The following is an 18,416-nucleotide window of genomic DNA, read 5'->3' as shown; positions in this document are numbered from 1 at the left end:
GGTTCCTGGTCGATATGAACCAGTATCGAGGTATATGTGTTCGATAACTAAGGGACACCTCGAGAAGCTGAGGAAAGATTGTAACTGGGAGAAAATAGAAGTGATAATCCCGGTTCCCGAAGAAGATATCACTACTTATGTGAAATGGGTTTTAAGTGTTTATACTTACCTTTTCACATTGACCCCCCTTGACCCTGTCGTTATCGATTACTGCCGCCAATACCTAATAATCCTAGGCCAAATCTATCCTTCATTTTGGCGGATCGTTATTCTGATCCGCTTCTTCGTGAACAAGATCGATGGGATACCTTTCACCCTCGACCATCTTATTAGACTGTACAGCCCCCGCCTCTATCAAGGTGGGTTAATAAAAATCCAGCGCTGGTCTACTAAGGTGCTTCTCTCGAGCATAGACGAGGACAAGGATCGAGGTTGAATGGGCAGGATCGTTCGAGTGAAGACTTCGGACCTAATTCCGGCCGAGAAAATGCTATTTCCCGATGAATGGAATATTAAGCGTAAGTATAATTCTGTTGTTATCTCCTATTGTTTTCCCCTTCGTTTCTTTCTCACCGATATCCCCTTTTGCAATGCAGCGCCTTAAGAGCTGGGTACGGGACTTGGCTTTGACCTCTACATACGCCGAGCGCTCGTGGCGTGATTTGTCAAAGGGCCGATGGGAGGCCAAAAATCATGGTTGGCCTCTTTCCCATGTCTTTGATGGTTATAACCATTTTTCTTGTGCGTATGTTTGGTAAAAGATGCGTTTATGAGGCCCCCATTTGGTGAGGAAGAGACTTCGGCCTCAGTTCCGAAACCGACGAAGGGCAATAAGAGAAAACGAGCCTCCACTTCCGAGGATCCAGAACCCAAGACAAGGACGGCTCGTAAGCCGATGAAGAAGATTATCCCTCTGATCGAAGAATCTGCTCGGCGTCTGAGGGATGAAGACGAAGAAGAAGAAGAAAACGACGGCTCCATTCTGGTGTCCCGAGTGAAAAAAACCATCGATGCCCCAAAGGTAGCTGGATCGATGGTGGTTTATAAAGCTCCGCCTCAAACTGAGGGGATATCAGAGAGAGATTCAGATAGAGTCCCCGAATCATTAGAGATCGAGGATGCCTCCCACCGAAGTCAACAAACGGTGGGTATATCTGAAGGGGCCAGTCCCGAAGCTCTTCGAATTGAAGAGAACGCCCCAAGCGAGTCGCTTGGGGAAATAGTAATCAGGGAATCGCCTACTCTCCCTGCTTTTTACGAAGGGGCGATTCAGGAAGCCCAAGATTTGGGGACCCTCGACGTAGGCCGATCTCATGAGGGGGAGGACCCTTTCCGTGATTTGTTTACCAGTGTCGAGGATATCGTTGGCCCTAGTGATGTGTCGAGCCATTTTTGCGAAGTACAACAAGCTCTGAATCGGTTAAGTTTTAACTCCCTTCGCTGATACCACTTTTATGTTTGTTATTCTTTTCTAACTTCTTTTCTTCTTTCTTCGTAGGCCTCATCGGTTCATCGAGAAGCATGCTCTCGGTCTCGAGCCGAACTGAGTCGGTACGAGGCCGACCTTCGAAGGGTTACGGAGGAGAGAAACACCCTTAAACTCCTATGTGGGAAAAGGGAAGAGGAAATCAGGGACCTCCGAGCCGAGTTGGCCAGGGCTCATCAAGACCAGACCGACCTGACCGAGCAGGTAATGATAATCTTAAAAACCCATGGGCTCGATTCTGGAACAGTGGCTAATATTTCGATCTCACAGCTGCAACAGAAGCTTGAGGTGATTGGGAAGCTTCGTGAGGAGGTCGATACGATAAGGGCAGAGGCCTTGGGATGGAAATATGGCATGGACCGTCTCGCCGCAGAAAAAGAAACTGCTCGAGCCCAATTATCATCGGCCGGAAGTCAACTTCAAGGCATGAAGGAGAGGAGCTCAGTTCAAGCAAGAAAAATAGAGGAGCTCGAGGCTCGGTTGGCTTCCGAACTTGCCAAGGCCATATCTGAAGCCGAAAAAGCAAAAGCCAATGCTGATACATTCGTGGCCGTCTATCGGGTCGATGCTGAAGCCACTCAGGTACAAGCGAGAGAGGCAGCCGAGACCGCCAAGACTCGAGCACATTGGGTTGCTGAACTCGCCAAATGCCAATCTCGGAGGGAAACCCTCGAGGAGATCCATGCTCGAGGTTTCGATCTTACCGAAGAGATAAAAAGGGCTAAAGAGCTTGAAGCTGATGCTGGAGCCTTGGCTTTCGATGGTGATAACGATGGGAGCGAGAGTGGGTCTGATAGCAGGGTGGAGCCCGATGGAGAAGAGACTACCCCCGTAGATAATTAGGATTTTTCCCATTTTGATTTTTTGTGTAGGGTCATGATCGGACGTTGTAAATACTCTCATATATACATAAATATCTTTTACTTTCCCTACTTATCTTTGTTTTATTTCTGCCTTGTGAAGGTTTTGTTTCATTCATGCCTTATGAAAGTTTTCATAAGGTCGAGGCTCTAGGCAATTTGATCGAATTTGGACCTTATAGTCTTTATAACCGAGTGAGTTTTGCTCGAACTCGAAGTAAGAGTAGACCTCAGGCTTTATGGTCGAGTGAGTGATTGCTCGAACTCGAAGTAGTGTAGCCCGTAGTCTTTATGGTCGAGTTAGTGCTTTGCTCTAACTCGAAGTAATAGTTAGCCTGTAGGCTTTTATTGGTCGAGTGAGTGCTTTGCTCGTACTCGAAGTAAGTTAGCCCGTAGGCTTAGTAGTCGAGTGAGTGATTGCTCGTACTCGAAGTAAGGTAGCCCGTAGGCTTAATAGCCGAGTGAGTGATTGCTCGAACTCGAAGTAAGAGTATCCCTTAGGCTTTGATTGGTCGAGTGAGTGATTTCTCAAACTCGAAGTAATAGTTAGCCTGTAGGCTTAGTAGTCGAGTGGGTGATTGCTCAAAATCGAAGTAATGTTAGCCCGTAGGCTTAGTAGTCGAGTGAGTGATTGCTCGTACTAGAAGTAAGGTAGCCCGCAGGCTTAATAGTCGAGTGAGTGATTGCTCGAACTCGAAGTATGAGTAGCCCTTAGGCTTTAGTAGTCGAGTGAGTGATTGCTCGAACTCGAAGTAAGAGTAGCCCTTAGGCTTTGATTGGTCGAGTGAGTGATTGCTCGAACTCGAAATAATGTTAGCCCGTAGGCTTAGTAGTCGAGTGAGTGATTGCTCGAACTCGAAGTAAGATAGCCCCTAGGCTTAATAGTCGAGTGAGTGATTGCTCGAACTCGAAGTAAGAGTAGCCCTTAGGCTTTAGTAGTTGAATGAGTGATTGCTCGAACTCGAAGTAAGAGTAGCCCTTAGGTTTTAGTAGTCAAGTGAGTGATTGCTCTAACTCGAAGTAAGAATAGCCCTTAGACTTTGATTGGTCGAGTGAGTGATTGCTCGAACTCAAAGTAATGTTAGGATTAGTAGTCGAGTGAGTGATTGCTCGAACTTGAAGTAAGGTAGACCGTAGGCTTTTCAGTCAAGTGAGTGCTTTGCTCGAACTCGAAGTAAGGTAGCCCTTAGGCTTTTATTGGTCGAGTGAGTGATTGCTCGAACTCGAAGTAATAGTTAGCATGTAGGCTTAGTAGTCGAGTGAGTGATTGCTCGAACTCGAATTAATGTTAGCCCGTAGTCTTAGTAGCCGAGTGAGTGATTTGCTCAAACTCGAAGTAAGGTAGCCCGTAGGCTTGTGTGGGGCTTGGTCTTGTTGATTTTTCGGTTGGCAGTCTCCGATTTATGGGGTAATGGTCGGCCCTTAATCCTGTTTGCATAATAGATCATAAAATAGAGGATGGATTTTGAGACGTGAGATATCGGCAAAGAAGAAATTTCACTTTATGTCATTATACATGTGTTCATGTTTTGTACCAGTTATCGAGTAAACTACACGAGCATGGTTCGTTTTGACCATTTGGCTCTTACAATTTTTCCTATCGAAACCATATTGTTTCCTTGCATCGAACTTGATAATCGAACTTACTTGATATATCTGAGGGTAATGACCCCAGTATTCGAGGTTGATTGTAAAGAGGCCTCGGATACTATTGAATTGTACTAAGTTAGCACGATCAATGGTCTCCTCATTAAAAACCTTGCCGAAAAACCCATTTGGGACAAAAACTGGTCAAAGGGAAAAAACGTGTAACGTGTGCTTTCAAGCCTAAAGGCTTCGAGCCAAATAATCCATTCCTATTTCTGATCGAACACCTGCAAGGATTAATTTCGAAATATAAATGAACATAGGAGGTTGTACCTTAACAGTAGTATCGTTTTAGGTGCGACACGTTCTAATTGCTTGATAGTTGCTTTCCGTTTATTATACCTAACTTGTAGGATCCTTTACCGACGATTTCGAGGACCTGATACGATCCTTCCCAGTTCGGACCCAGTTTTCCTTCGTTCAGATTTCGGGTGTTGAGGGTAACTTTCCTCAGCACTAAGTCCCCGATCTTAAAATGGCGAAGATTGGTTCTTCGATTATAGTATCTTTCAATCCGCTATTTTTGGGCGGCTAATCGGGCGAGAGTTGCTTCTCGTTTTTCATCCAATAATTCAGGGCTCGTGTTCATTATTTTGTTATTCGACTCATTTGTCGCATACCGAAATCTAACGCTAGGTTCTCTGACCTCAACCGGGATAAAAGCTTCGGCGCCATAAACCAATGAGAATGGTATTGCTCCGGTACTGGATTTTGATGTTGTTCGGTATGCCCACAGGACCTCGGGTAGTATCTCTCTCCATTTTCCTTTAGCGTTGGTTAATCTTTTCTTAAGATTTTGGATGATCATTTTGTTTGTCGATTCAACCTGTCCATTTCCACTTGGATGATAAAGTGTCAAAAGGATCCTTTTGATTTTGTGGTCTTTGAGAAATTTGGTCACTTTGCTTCCGATGAATTGCTTTCCATTATCGCATACATTTTCGGATGGCATCCCAAACCGACATATGATATGGTCTCAAATGAAGTCTATTACCTCATTTTCTCTAACTTTTTCGAAAGCCTGTGCTTCAACCCATATAAAGAAAAATAAATTGAGCCTTACCTGGGGCTGATGGGAGAGGGCCAACGATGTCCATTCCCAATTTCATTAAAGGCCAAGGAGATAGGACCGAGTGGAGAAGTTCTCCGGGTTGATGAATTATAGGTGCATGTCTTTGACATTTATCGCATTTTCGAACGAACTCCCTTGCATCTTTGTCCATATCGATCCAATAATATCCTGCTCTGATTATTTTTTGGACTAATGAATCGGCACCGGAATGATTTCCACAAGTGCCCTCGTGAATCTCACGTAGGATGTAGTCAGTATCTCCCGGTCCCAAACATATTGCCAGTGGACTATCCAACATCCTTCTAAACAACGTTTCATCATTGGATAAGGTGAACTGTGCAACTTTTGTGCATAGAGCTCTTGACTCTTTTGGGTCCGATGGAAGTTTCCCGTTCTTGAAGTATTCTATATATTTGTTTCTCCAATCCCAAGTTAGACTTGTGGAGTTTATCTCAGCGTGACCTTCCTCGATTACGGGTCTCGAGTGTTGAATGATAGTCCCCGAGCTGATCTCATCTTCCTCGACGGATGACCCCAAATTTGCAAGTGCATCAGCCACACTATTTTGTTCTCGAGGTACATGTTGTAAAGTCCATTCCTTGAAACGATGCAAAATTACATGCAATTTGTCCAAATACCTCTGCATTCTATCCTCTCAAACTTCGAAGGTTTTGTCTACTTGGTTCACCACCAATAAAGAGTCACACTTGGCTTCAATGACTTCTGCCCCCAATATTTTAGCTAGCTCGAGACCTGCAATCATGGCCTCGTACTCGGCCTCAATGTTAGTTAACCTAGAAGTTTTGATAGATTGCCTAATAGTGCCACCTGTGGGCGGTTTCAAAATGATGCCTAGCCCGAACCCCTTCACATTCGAATCACCGTCTGTGAAGAGGGTCCATACCCCCGATGGTGTACCTGATTTTAACAAGAGTTCCTTTTTAACTTCGGGTACGAGGGTTGGCGTGAAATTGGCCACGAAGTCCGCTAAAATTTGATAATTGATGGCCGTCCGGGGTTGATATTCGATATCGTACCCACTGAGTTCGACGGCCCATCTGGTAATCGGCCCGATAATTCAGGCTTGTGCAAAATATTATGAAGTGGGTAAGTGGTTAATACGCATATGGGGTGACATTGAAAGTATGGTCTTAACTTTCTAGAGGCGCTCATTATAGCAAGTGTCAATTTCTCTAAGTGTGGATATCTAGTTTATGCTTCTCCTAAGGTCGACTTACATAATAAACGGGAAATTGCGTACCTTGATCTTCTCAAACTAGGACACCACTTACCGCGATTTTCGATACTGCCAAGTACAAGTAAAGTTTCTCGTCTGCCTTTAGAGTGTGGGGCAGTGGTAGGCTCGATAGGTATCGCTTCAATTCCTCTAATGCCTATTGGCATTCAGGGGTCCAGGCGAAATCATTCTTCTTTTTGAGTATAGAGAAAAATCTGTGGCTTTGATCCGGCGACCTCGAAATAAATCGGCCTAAGGCAGCTATCCGTCCAGTTAGCTTCTGCACGACTTTTACACTGTCCACGACGATGATGTCTTCGATAGCCTTAATTTTATCGGGGTTGATCTCAATCCCTCGATTCGATACCATGAAGCCAAGGAACTTGCCCGAACCGACCCCAAAAGCACATTTCTCGGGGGTTGAGCTTCATGTTGTATTTTCTTAAAATCTCGAACGTTTCCTGCAAATGAGCCAAATGGTCCTCTGCGCGCAGGGACTTAACTAGCATGTCATCAATATAAACTTTCATGATTTACCTATTTGTTCCTCGAACATTTTATTTACTAGGCGTTGGTAAGTAGCTCCTGCATGTTTTAGCCCGAAGGGCATTATAACAATATGTTTCATACTTGGTGATAAATGAAGTTTTTTCTCGGTCCTCCGGGTTCATTTGGATTTGATTATACCCGAAATAGGCAATGAGAAAAGTAAGGATCTCGTGGCCGGCTGTGGCATCGATCATGCGATCGATGTTAGGTAGCGGAAAAGAATCTTTGGGGCACGCCTTATTTAATTCCTTATAATCTACACACATTCTAAGTTTGTTCCCTTTTTTAGGGACTGCAACTACATTGGCTAACCATTCGAGACATTTCACCTCCCGAATGGACCCTATTTTTAGAAGTTTAGTTACCTCGTCCTTTATGAATGCATGCTTTACCTCGGACTGGGGTCTTCTTTTTTGCTTCACCGGTTTGAACCTAGGGTCCAGGCTTAGCCGATGCGTCATTATCTCCGGTGGGATCCCTGTCATGTCTAAATGGGACCAAGCAAAAAAATTTATGTTATCAATAAGAAATTTAATAAGCTTTTTCCTGAGTTCAGGGGTTAATCCCGTTCCCAGGTATACCCTTTGTTCGGGCAGATATTCGATTAGTATGACTTGCTCCAGTTCTTCAACCGTTGATTGGGTAGCGTCGGAATCATCGGGGACCACGAAGGATCGAGGGATCCCTCGCTCATCATCTTCGTCAATCTTCTGATTTTCTAGTTGGGTCGAAGCTGACGTCTGTGACTTCTATTTGGCATCACGATCCCCCTTTGTTGATGAAGGCGAGTATATCAGAATTGCTTCTTCGATGGCAAACATTTCTCTTGTGGCCGGTTGCTCTCCGTACACTGTTTTGACTCCCTCCGATGTTGGGAATTTAAGAACCTGGTGGAGGGTCGAAAGTACGGCTCTCATATTGTGGATCCATGGCCTTCCAAAAAGGGCGTTGTACCTCCTATCGGCTTTGATTACGTGGAACTTCAATTCTTGGATGGTCCCGACCACGTTTATCAGTAGAATTATATCGCCTTTGGTAGTTTCACATGCCATATTGAATCCGTTTAGAACCAGGGTTGCGGGTATGGCCTGGTCCTGTAGACCGAGCTGTTCTACGACCTTCGATCTAATAATGTTGGCCAAGCTACCTGGATCAATTAACACACGCTTAACTTTAGTTTTATTTATAAGTACGGATATTACCAGTGCATCGTTGTGAGGCTGCATGACTCCTTCCGCATCTTTATCATTAAAGGACAGAGTTCCTATGGGTGCGTAATCCTGAGTTCGAGGTCGCTTCTCTCTCATAACCGATGTCTTAGTGCGTTTAAGCACTGACCCTTGAGGGGTATCGATGCCACCAATGATCATGTGGATGATGTGCTGTGGTTCTTCTTGTTCATTTTGCCTACCGAAATCCCTGTTTTTGATATGGTTTTTGGCCCTGTCGCCTAAATATTCTCGAAGGTGCCCTTTATTGAATAACCGGGATACCTCCTCTCTTAGTTGCCTGCAATCTTCCATTCTGTGGACATGGGTGCCATGATATTCACACATTTGATTGGGGTTCCTCTGGGCAGGATCGGTCTGCATGGGTCGAGGCCATTTAGTGTCTTTGATACGTCCGATAGCCGACACGATGGCGGATGCATCGATGCTAAAGTTATACTCCGATAACCGTGGTGCTTCCTTAGGTCCGGTATGCCTATCAAACCCATTTCTGTTCATCAGCCCCCGTGACCCTTGACCTCGATCATTTATTTTATTGCCCTTGTCCGGGGTTACGTCTCGATTCATTCCCCCTATGGTCTCCACTATATGGTCAGTATCGTTCCCTGATCAGCCCTTGTTCTCGATTGATGTTAGCGAGTCCAGAACCCAACTGATCGTCTTCGACTCTAATTTTCGATTGATACCGATTATGCACGTCGGCCCAAGTAATAGCTGGGTACTCTATTAGGTTATGCTTCAACCGTCGTGAAGCCATCGAATTTGGTTCGTTCAAACCTTGAGTGAAAGCCTGAATAGCCCAATTATCTGTGACTGGTGGTAGATCCATTCGTTCCATTTGGAAACGAGATACGAACTCCCTTAGCATCTCGTTATCTTTTTGTCTTACCTTGAACATGTTCGACTTCCTGGTCTCAACCTTTATGGTCCCAGCGTGTGCTTTTAGGAAAGAATCTGTAAGCATAGCAAAAGAATCGATAGAATTGGATGATAAATTATGATACCATATCATTGCTATCTTTGCCAGGGTTTCACCGAATTTCTTCAATAATACGGATTCAATTTCATCGTTCTCTAGATCGTTCCCTTTAATGGTACATGTGTAAGAGGTGACATGTTCATTGGGGTCGGTAGTTCCGTTATATTTAGGAATATCAGGCATGCAAAACTTCTTTGGGATCGATTTTAGGAGGCGCGCTTGGGGAGAAAGGCTTTTGTACGAATTTTTTGGAATCTAAGCCCTTCAATATTGATGGTGCCCCCGGGAGCTGATCAACCCTGGAGTTATATGTTTCCACCTTTTTGTCGTTTGACTCGATCCTCCTTTCTCCTAATTTTATTCGTTTGGTCCGTTCTTCGAACATCTTAGAAATTTCGGGATTAATCCCCGACTCTTGCTCATTTAACCTTACTATAGCTGGTTCCGTTTTCCTCAATGTTATGGGTATCTCGAACTGCAGATCGAGTACCCCTATGAATGTTATTTTCAGGTTCAGAATGTAGGTTTGCCTCAATGGCCACATGCGAATTAACGTCTAATGGCACGTCGACTATGCTACACCCTATGCGTCCCAAGGTAACGTAATGAATATGAGACTTGTTAATCATGATTTAAATGATTTTAAAGTCATAATATGGCTATATATTATGTTTGGATAAAAAATATGAAGTTTGAGAAAATTCGGATTAAAGTTGCGAAAACACCGACTAAGGATTTGCCATATAACAGATCTTTTTCAGAAATATATTTCGTGTGCTATATGAGGTCTTTTTGGGATATATTATACACCAAATTGAAGTTCTTGGAATGTAGTTTCCAACGTACTTAACCGTTCATTCATACGACACCCGGATAAAAAGTTATAAGCAATGGAAGAAGGGCCAATCATAGGGTGCCAAGTAGCACCTTTTTGAATTTTAAATAAATGAGATTTTTACATCCCATCTCCTCTCTTTCTCTATCTTTCGAGAGTGCTCGCCCAAATAACACCCCTAACTTTACTCTTAAGCTCTCTGCAAGAGCTTCAAACAATATTATCATCCCGGGCACGGAATCAAGAAGCGATAACATTAAAACGATCCCTACGACGTAAGTATCGCTATATCGCCTCTCTTTTTCTTTGTAGTTTGAGTTTTGGAAGGTACTTCATAGTTAAGAAAATGTGTACTTTATGTATTTAAGTGTTTAAATATAAAGGAATGTTGATAAATTCGTTTTCTAATGGTTAGAAATCACGTGACGGTGATCGGAAGCCGTGAGTTCGAGTTATTTGACATGTACTGGACTGTTTGGTGGGCTGTTTCGTGTTGACTTTGGGCTGTATATTTTTCTACTATTTAATGGAGTTTTGTAGGACAAATGGTGTGGAGAAACACCACATAATGACGGAATTGTGGGCTGGTCGTTCGTCATTATATATTTTTAAGTTGTTTGACACTACTTTGGTTGTCGTTTTATGTATGAAGTGATTGGGGTGTGTAGGCTGTTTTGTGGTATATTGTGATGGAGATAAGGTTGGAAAATTATTCTTACATATTGTTATTGTTGTATTCTTGTTGTTGTTGGTATATTATGGTATTGGAGGAGGGCCTAGTTACAGGGGAGATGCTGCCCAAATTTACGTAAACGAGCTACTAGTTTAAGTTGCGGACTTAGCCTTTACTCAGCACTAATTTTGAATCTCCTTATGATGTGGTAGATTGAATTGAGTTGTTTGAAGAATTTCGTAGAAGGTATTAAGGATTCAACGGAGTTAAGGTATATTAAGGTTATCCCTTATTTCTTTTTGGCATGATCCAAATGATACAAACGAAATGAGCAAAATACGCAACTTTCATAAATGACTCTATTCATGATTCACAGAGCTATTCAGAATTTCAGGTTGAGTTCTTTACTCCATGTTTCTTTCATATCTTTTATATACTATTGTCATGCCTTACATACTCGGTACTTTATTTGTACTGACGTCCCTTTTGCTTGGAGATACTGCGTTTCATGCCCGCAGGTCCCGATAGATAGGTTGAGAGTTCTCTTAGTAGGCTATCATCTCAGCAGAATGTGTTTGTGCACTCCACTCGCTCCGGAGTTGCCTATTTGGTCAGTATGATTTGAATATGTATTTTTTGGTATAGCGGGGCTCTGTCTCGACCTTTATGATATTTATGTACTCTTAGAGGCTTGTAGACAGATGTCATGTATACGGATACTGGTATGACCTTATAAGCTAGTACGTCATATGTATAAGTCGGTATATCAAGTTGGGTCACCTATACTGAGTATTTCCTCATGTTTTATTCTACTTATCTCATGACAGCCTCTCCGGTTCAATTACCTATGATAGTATGATACAAAAGATACGTTACGTTGGTACTTGGTTGGGTAAAGTACCGGGTGCTCGTCGCAGCCCATCGGTTTGGGTCGTGACAAAAGTGGTATCAGAGCAGTTCTGTCCTAGGGAGTCTACAAGCCGTGTCTAGTAGAGTCTTGTTTATGGGTGTGTTGTGCACCACACTTATAAGCAGGAGGCTACAAGGCATTTAGGATTGTCACTCTTTCTTCTTACTCTAGATCGTGTGGTAGAGCTCAATTGTAAGAAATTCAAATTCCTAAATTCTATTTTATTTGTTATACAACGACATCTACATCCAGAAAGACAGTTGGTAAGAGATTGAATGTGGTTGTGGAAGAGTTGAGTCAAAGGAACTCTATTTTGCGTCATGCTTATGATGAGTAAATGTAAGGCCTTAAGTAGATATGTGTGTATTACGACGCGTGAGCCTCTTGATAAGGAGTCCTAAGGCATGAATATCTATCTACCCCTATGGTAAAAAAAATAGCAACAAGAGAATCAAAAAGTAGATACAAGTTTCAACAAGTAAAAGAAGCTAGGTGAAGAAGGATACGAGGTACCCAGTTAGTGAAGATTATCTGTATTTACAATTCAGGCAGAGAAATATAAACATTCTGAGTTGCTTTCAACAGTAACATAGATATATACAATTGGTCACACCTATCTCAATTATGTCATATGGGAGCTAACAGATATAATTTAAGAGAAGGATGGGATATCATCATCCAGCTGGGGTTAGAGTAACCCAAAATTGTGGATGGATTGTTATCATTAACTCACATTTCCGAGGGATATTGCAAACATGGTAATGGTTCTCCTTGTGAGACACCCAGATGGCGCACTCTAGAATAGTACAATCAGATATGAATACTAGAATGTTCAGAAATTTCAGAAGATTGGCATTGAAATCCTAGAAGGGATAAATATTTACCTTTGTATGGCTCTCGTCCCTAGTAAAGAGAGAGTGTTAGGCGACCCGAAGAGCCAGTGAGTTGAATCAAGGGGGGCTAAAAGTGAAAGAATTTTTTTAAGAAGTTTTCATAATAAGGTGATAGACATAAATATTAGCAGGAGAATAAGAAGAAAGTAAATGAAGTATTATGAGTAAGATGTGATAAATAGATGATAACGGTAAATCAAAATATGACAAGACTACAGATTCTATAGTCAAGTGAAGGAAAAGACAAGAAGTTACATGCCTTGAGACAATAAAAGAGTATAAGACATAAGGTCATGTCCCCATTTCGAGAAATGAGTTGGTGAATCATATGTGATTACCAGAAGGAAAAGTTAGACCCCGGAGTAATAGAAAATAGTATGGGCTAGTGAATAAGATAAACTGAACATGAATTCGAGACCGAAGGATTGTATAATAGTTGACATCGTGAGAATTTCAGAGATCGTGTTCCGGGCGATAATTGAATGGACAACAGAAGAATAACTTTTAAAGGTCATTCAAGAAGACGTTTCCCTAAAACAAGTGTTGTGAGTAGAGTTAAGTGTGCCAGTTATACTAGGTGCCACCTTTGTGTGTAAGAAATTAAATTATCCCTCGTACATAAGGGTTACCGCAAGGCAAGTAAGAGTCCGTGAAGATGTGAAAAGACGCCAAATATGAAGATGTGAAACATTTATAGGTAAATCTTCATAGCAATAAATGTTAGTACTCCCCTAAAGGGGGAAGATGGTGTGATATGGTATTAAGTCGGAGTTGTGTGGTTAAGGTAACTATGGAATAGTAAAGGAAGAATGTGGTAGAAAGGCGAAAGGAATGAGATTGCATTTATTTAGATCCTACGGATATGATACGATTCCAGAACAGTATGTAATCATGACGACGGGGAGAGACAGTAAGGGTTCCATAACTAGATGTTATTGATAAATAAGTGCAAATGAACACTGGATACATAAGGAGCCAGTGTGCGAGATAAGTTAAAGTTAAGATAAAGGATATAACCCAAGAGAGATTACGTAGAATATATATATATATATATATATATATATATATATATATATATATATATATATATATATATATATATGAGAATGGACTAACGTGTAGTTAGTAGTTGATTCAGGAAGAGCCTAGCCATGGCTAAATAAGAGGATATAGACAAATCAGCAGGTTGTGCAAGATAAACATAGCGAAACCCAACATAGGGAATTCAGTCTCGCAAATATGATGACATCGTAATCCTTGAGAAATATGCAAATAGGAGTTAGGTTGTTAAAGGTACCGTATAAGTGTACGAAAAAAAAAATGGTGCCACCGAGAAGACAATCCAAAAACATTCAGTTCAGAATCAACCTTACGAGCACAAGGGCGCGGAGGTAAGTAATTAAGGATAATTATAGGCGAGTAAGAACGTCAAAAATTCTTTCAAGTATACGATGTAATAAGATCGTAGCCTTACAGGAGTCAAAGGGTCCCCCCTAAGTCTACAAAGAAAGACTAGCTGAGGAAATAAGGAAGAAGGCTTCAACTTAAGTATAGTGACATAAAAAAGAAATGATCTTATAACAACAGTCTCACTACAACATTGTATGCACGCCATAAGAAATTGGCACATATCGTTACTAATGAACGGGAAGAAGAAAAAAAAATCAAAAGATGATATTTGAGATCATATGAGTTACAGGAAATTCCAGTATTTGTGGGCAATGAGATAAGCCATGTATTCATGCAACAAGTGGCAGAACGACCACGAAAAGTAATTGCTTATGTTTAAAGATAACTAATAAAGCACGAGAAGAATTACCCGACCCACGATTTAGAGTTAGCCGCAGTGATTCATGCACTAAAGATGTGGAGGCACTATTTTTATGGCATTCATGTTGATATCTATACGGATCATAAGAGCCTTCAATATATTTTCAATCAAAAGGAATTGAATTTACGCCAAAGGAGATGGTTGGAGCTACTGAAAGACTATGGCGTTGATTTATTTTATACCATCTGGGGAAGGCGAATATAATAGCCGACGCCCTCAGCCGTAGATCTAAGGGTAGCCTGTCATATTTATAGCCAGAGAAGTGTGGGATAGCCCATGAGATTCATCAGCTAGCTAGTCTTGGAGTTCGATTACTGGACTCAAGTGATACCAGAGTTACTATTTAGGACACAACAACATCCTCTTTAGTAACTGAAGTGAAGGAACGCCAGTATGAGGATCCTGTGCTAGCTCATTACAGATATACATCCCCTCAAAAAGAGAATACACCATTTGAGATTACAGGAGATGGAGTCCTCAGATATCGAGGTCGATTATGTGTTCTAATGTGGCAGGGTTGCGCCAGCAGGTTATGGGAGAAGCTCACTATTCTCATTATTCTATTTATCCAGGAGCGACGAAGATGTATCATGATATCAGGGGAATATATTGGTGAGACAAAATGAAGAAGGATATAGCAGAGTTTGTTACTCAGTGCCCAAATTGTCAGCAGGTTAAGATTGAGCATCAGAAACCCGGTGGATTATTATAGGCTATAGAGATTCCGACTTAGAAATGGGAAGTGATTAATATGGATTTTATCATAGACTTACCTCGTACCCAACGTAAGTGTGATTCTATATGGGCTATTATCGATAGACTAACAAAATCAACCCATTTTCTGCTTGTCATGACTACTTATTCAGCAGAGGATTATGCAAGGCTTTACATTAGGGAGATAGTACGACTTCATGGTGTCCCTATATCTATTATCTCAGATAGAGGTGCTCAGTTTACAACTAATTTCTGGAGGTCCTTCCAAAAAGGATTGGGGACTCAGATAAGTTTTAGTACATCATTTCATCCCCAGACAGACGGTCAGGCTGAACGTACTATTCAGATACTGGAGGATATGCTACGGGATTGTGTGATGGACTTCAGAGGAAGTTGGGATGATCATCTTCCATTTATTGAGTCCGCATATAATAATAGCTATCATTAAATCATCCAGATAGCTCCACATGAAGCACTTTATGGACGAAAGTGTAGGTCTATTATAGGATGGTTAGAGTTTGGAGAAACTAAGTTAGTAGGACCAAAGTTGGTACAACAGGCAGTTGAGAAGATTAAGCTTATAAGGGAAAGGCTATAAGCAGCTCAGAGTCGTCAAAAGTCCTATGCAGGTAATCGACGATGAAACTTGGAGTTTCAGGTAGATGACTGGGGTATTCCTAAAGATATCAACGATGAAAGGCGTTATGAGATTCGGTAAGAAAGGAAAGCTTGGCCCTCGGTACATTGGACCTTATAAGATTATATGCAGAGTAGGCCAAGTAGCATATGAGTTAGAATTGCCTTCCAAATTGGAGTATGTACATCCAGCATTTCATGTGTCTATGCTCCGTAGGTGTATTAGAGATCCCTCTAAAGTCATTCTAGTTGACGATGTTCAGGTTACAGAGCAGATATCATATGAGGAAGCTCTCATTGCTATACTAAATAGACAAGTTTGGAGATTAAGAACTAAGGATGTAGCTTCAGTTAAAGTACTTTGGATTAATAATAATATAGAGGAGATGACTTGGGAAGCTGAAGAAGAATGAAGACTAGGTATCCTTACTTTTTTCCACTTCCGGAGGAGGATCAGACTGAGACATCACAGCCCTTAGGTACGTATATGATACTTGATTCTGATGTTAGTTATTGTTATTGGTCGTGTGAGGCCATTAGTGTTATTGATGATTATGGCCCTATGCGGATTTGTATTATTGGGTTTACTGTGTGACAAGTTGGTAGTAGTAACATAACATAGGAGACCCTGCCAAAATTTCTATAGATTTATGGGAGTTTAACATTCGAGGACGAATGTTTCTACGGGGGAAAGATTGTTACACCCTGTGCGTCCCAAGGTGACTTAATGAATATGAGGCTTTTTAATCATGATTTAAATAATTTTAAAGTCATAATATGGCTATATATGATGTTTGGATAGAAAATATGAAGTTTGATAAAAATCGGATTAAAGTTGCGGAAGCACCGACTAAGGATTTGGCATGTAACAGAGCTTTTTGAGAAATATGTTTCGTGTTCTATATGAGGTCTTTTTGGGATATATTATATACCAAATTGAAGATCTTGAATGTAGTTTCTAACGTACTTAACCATTCATTCATACGACACAGGGATAAAAAGTTATAAGCATTGGAAGAAGCGCCAATCATAAGGTGCCAAGTAGCACCTTTTTTACTTTTAAATAAATGGGATTTTTACATCCCATCTCGTCTCTTTCTCCATCTTTCCATAGAGCTCGCCCAAATAACACCCCTAACTTTACTCTTAAGCTCTCTGCAAGAGCTTCAAACAATATTATCATCCCGGGTACGGAATCAAGAAGCGATAACATTAAAACGATCCCTACGACGTAAGTATCGCTATATCGCCTCTCTTTTTCTTTGTAGTTTGAATTTTGGAAGGTACTTCATAGTTAAGAAAATATGTACTTTCTGTATTTAAGTGTTTAAATATAAAGGAATGTTGATAAATTCATTTTCTAATAGTTAGAACTCACGGGACGGTGATCGGAAGCCGTAAGTTTGAGTTATTTGACTTGTACTGGAGTGTTTGGTAGGCTGTTTCATGTTGTCTTTGGGCTGTATATTTTTCAACTATTTAATAAATTTTTGGAGGACAAATGGTGTGGAGAAACATCACATAATGACGGAATTGTGGGCTGGTCGTTCGTCGTTATATTTTATTAAGTTGTTTGACACTACTTTAGTTGTCGTTTTATGTATGAAGTGATTAGGGTGTGTGGGCTGTTTTGTGATATATTGTGATGGAGAAAAGGTTGGAAAATGATACTTACATATTGTTATTGTTGTATTCTTGTTGTTGTTGGTATATTATGGTATTGGAGGAGGGCCTAGTTACAGGGGAGATGCTGCCCAAATTTACGTAAACGAGCTACTAGTTTAAGTTGCGGACTTAGCCTTTACTCAGCACTGATTTTGAATCTCCTTATGATGTGGTAGATTTAATTGAGTTGTTTGAATAATTTCTTGGAAGGTATTAAGGGCTCAACGGAGTTAAGGTATGTTAAGGCTATCCCTTCTTTCTTTTTGGCATGATCCAAATGATACAAACGAAACGAGCAAAATACACAACTTTCATAAATGACTCTATTCATAGAAATACTATGGGTGTGTATATTCTTGATTTTCCATGTGAATTATTATTATATCATCTATTCATGGGTCTTAGAAAAATATGTATTTGATAAAGTTTGTCCATAAGGCATATTGATTTTATGATATTCGAGAAATCTTATTAATGTATTTATTATGCATTTCATGCATTTATACATGTACATTGATCCATGACCAGAAGACGTTATATATGCATATATTATATATATATGGGATATGAGAAAAAGGTTACGGCGTTATATACGCACCACCACCTGATCAGCTGGTATACATTGATGATTTTGCCCACAGTGGCCGAGATGATATGATGGGATGCCCTCAAAGGATTGATGATGTTATGGACGCATATACTTATAAATGGTATGACATTTATATGCATATGCATGGCATTGTAAATTTTCATGATTCACAGAGCTGTTCAGAATTTCAGGTTGAGTTCTTTACTCCATGTTTCTTTCATGTCTTTTATATACTACTGTTATGCCTTATATACTCGGTACTTTATTTGTACTGACGTCCATTTTGCCTGGAGATGCTGCGTTTCATGTCTGCAGGTCCCAATAGACAGGTTAAGAGTTCTCCTAGTAGGCTATCATCTCAGCATAAGGTGTTTGTGCGATCACTTGCTCCGGAGTTGCCTATTTGATCAGTATGATTTGAATATGTATTGTTTGGTATGGCGGGGCTCTGTCTCGACCTTTATGATATTTATGTACTCTTAGAGGCTTGTAGACAGATGTCATGTATATGGATACTGGTATGGCCTTATAGGCTAGTACGTCATATGTATAAGTCGGTATATCAAGTTGGGTCACCCTATATTGAGTATTTCCTCATGTTTTATTCTACT

The 18,416-nt window shown here is 41.0% G+C and overlaps 1 protein-coding gene across 1 annotated transcript; it reads left to right on the top strand.

Moving 5' to 3' along the window:
* The first annotated feature begins 769 nt into the window (after window positions 1–769).
* LOC138897030 (nuclear matrix constituent protein 1b-like) lies at window positions 770–2,329 on the top strand. The gene is made up of 3 exons (XM_070182984.1): window positions 770–1,399; window positions 1,499–1,690; window positions 1,757–2,329. Exons 1-3 carry the CDS (start codon window positions 770–772, stop codon window positions 2,327–2,329), a joined length of 1,395 nt encoding a protein of 464 aa, XP_070039085.1.
* Window positions 2,330–18,416: the final 16,087 nt, after the last annotated feature.

This window comes from Nicotiana tomentosiformis, chromosome 8 (genome assembly GCF_000390325.3).
Source record: "Nicotiana tomentosiformis chromosome 8, ASM39032v3, whole genome shotgun sequence".
Taxonomy (NCBI): domain Eukaryota; kingdom Viridiplantae; phylum Streptophyta; class Magnoliopsida; order Solanales; family Solanaceae; genus Nicotiana; species Nicotiana tomentosiformis.
The sequence above is the reverse complement of the archived record's forward strand: the minus strand, read 5'-3'. Positions and strand labels throughout refer to the sequence as shown.

What these genes read in the sequence shown, in the direction of transcription:
- LOC138897030 (XM_070182984.1), top strand. Translation starts at nt 770, where the DNA reads ATGAGGCCCCCATTTGGTGAGGAAGAGACTTCGGCCTCAGTTCCGAAA. An exon ending in TGTCGAGCCATTTTTGCGAA is followed by an intron (nt 1,400 to 1,498) that starts GTACAACAAGCT and finishes CTTTCTTCGTAG; the next exon opens with GCCTCATCGGTTCATCGAGA. An exon ending in AGACCGACCTGACCGAGCAG is followed by an intron (nt 1,691 to 1,756) that starts GTAATGATAATC and finishes TCGATCTCACAG; the next exon opens with CTGCAACAGAAGCTTGAGGT.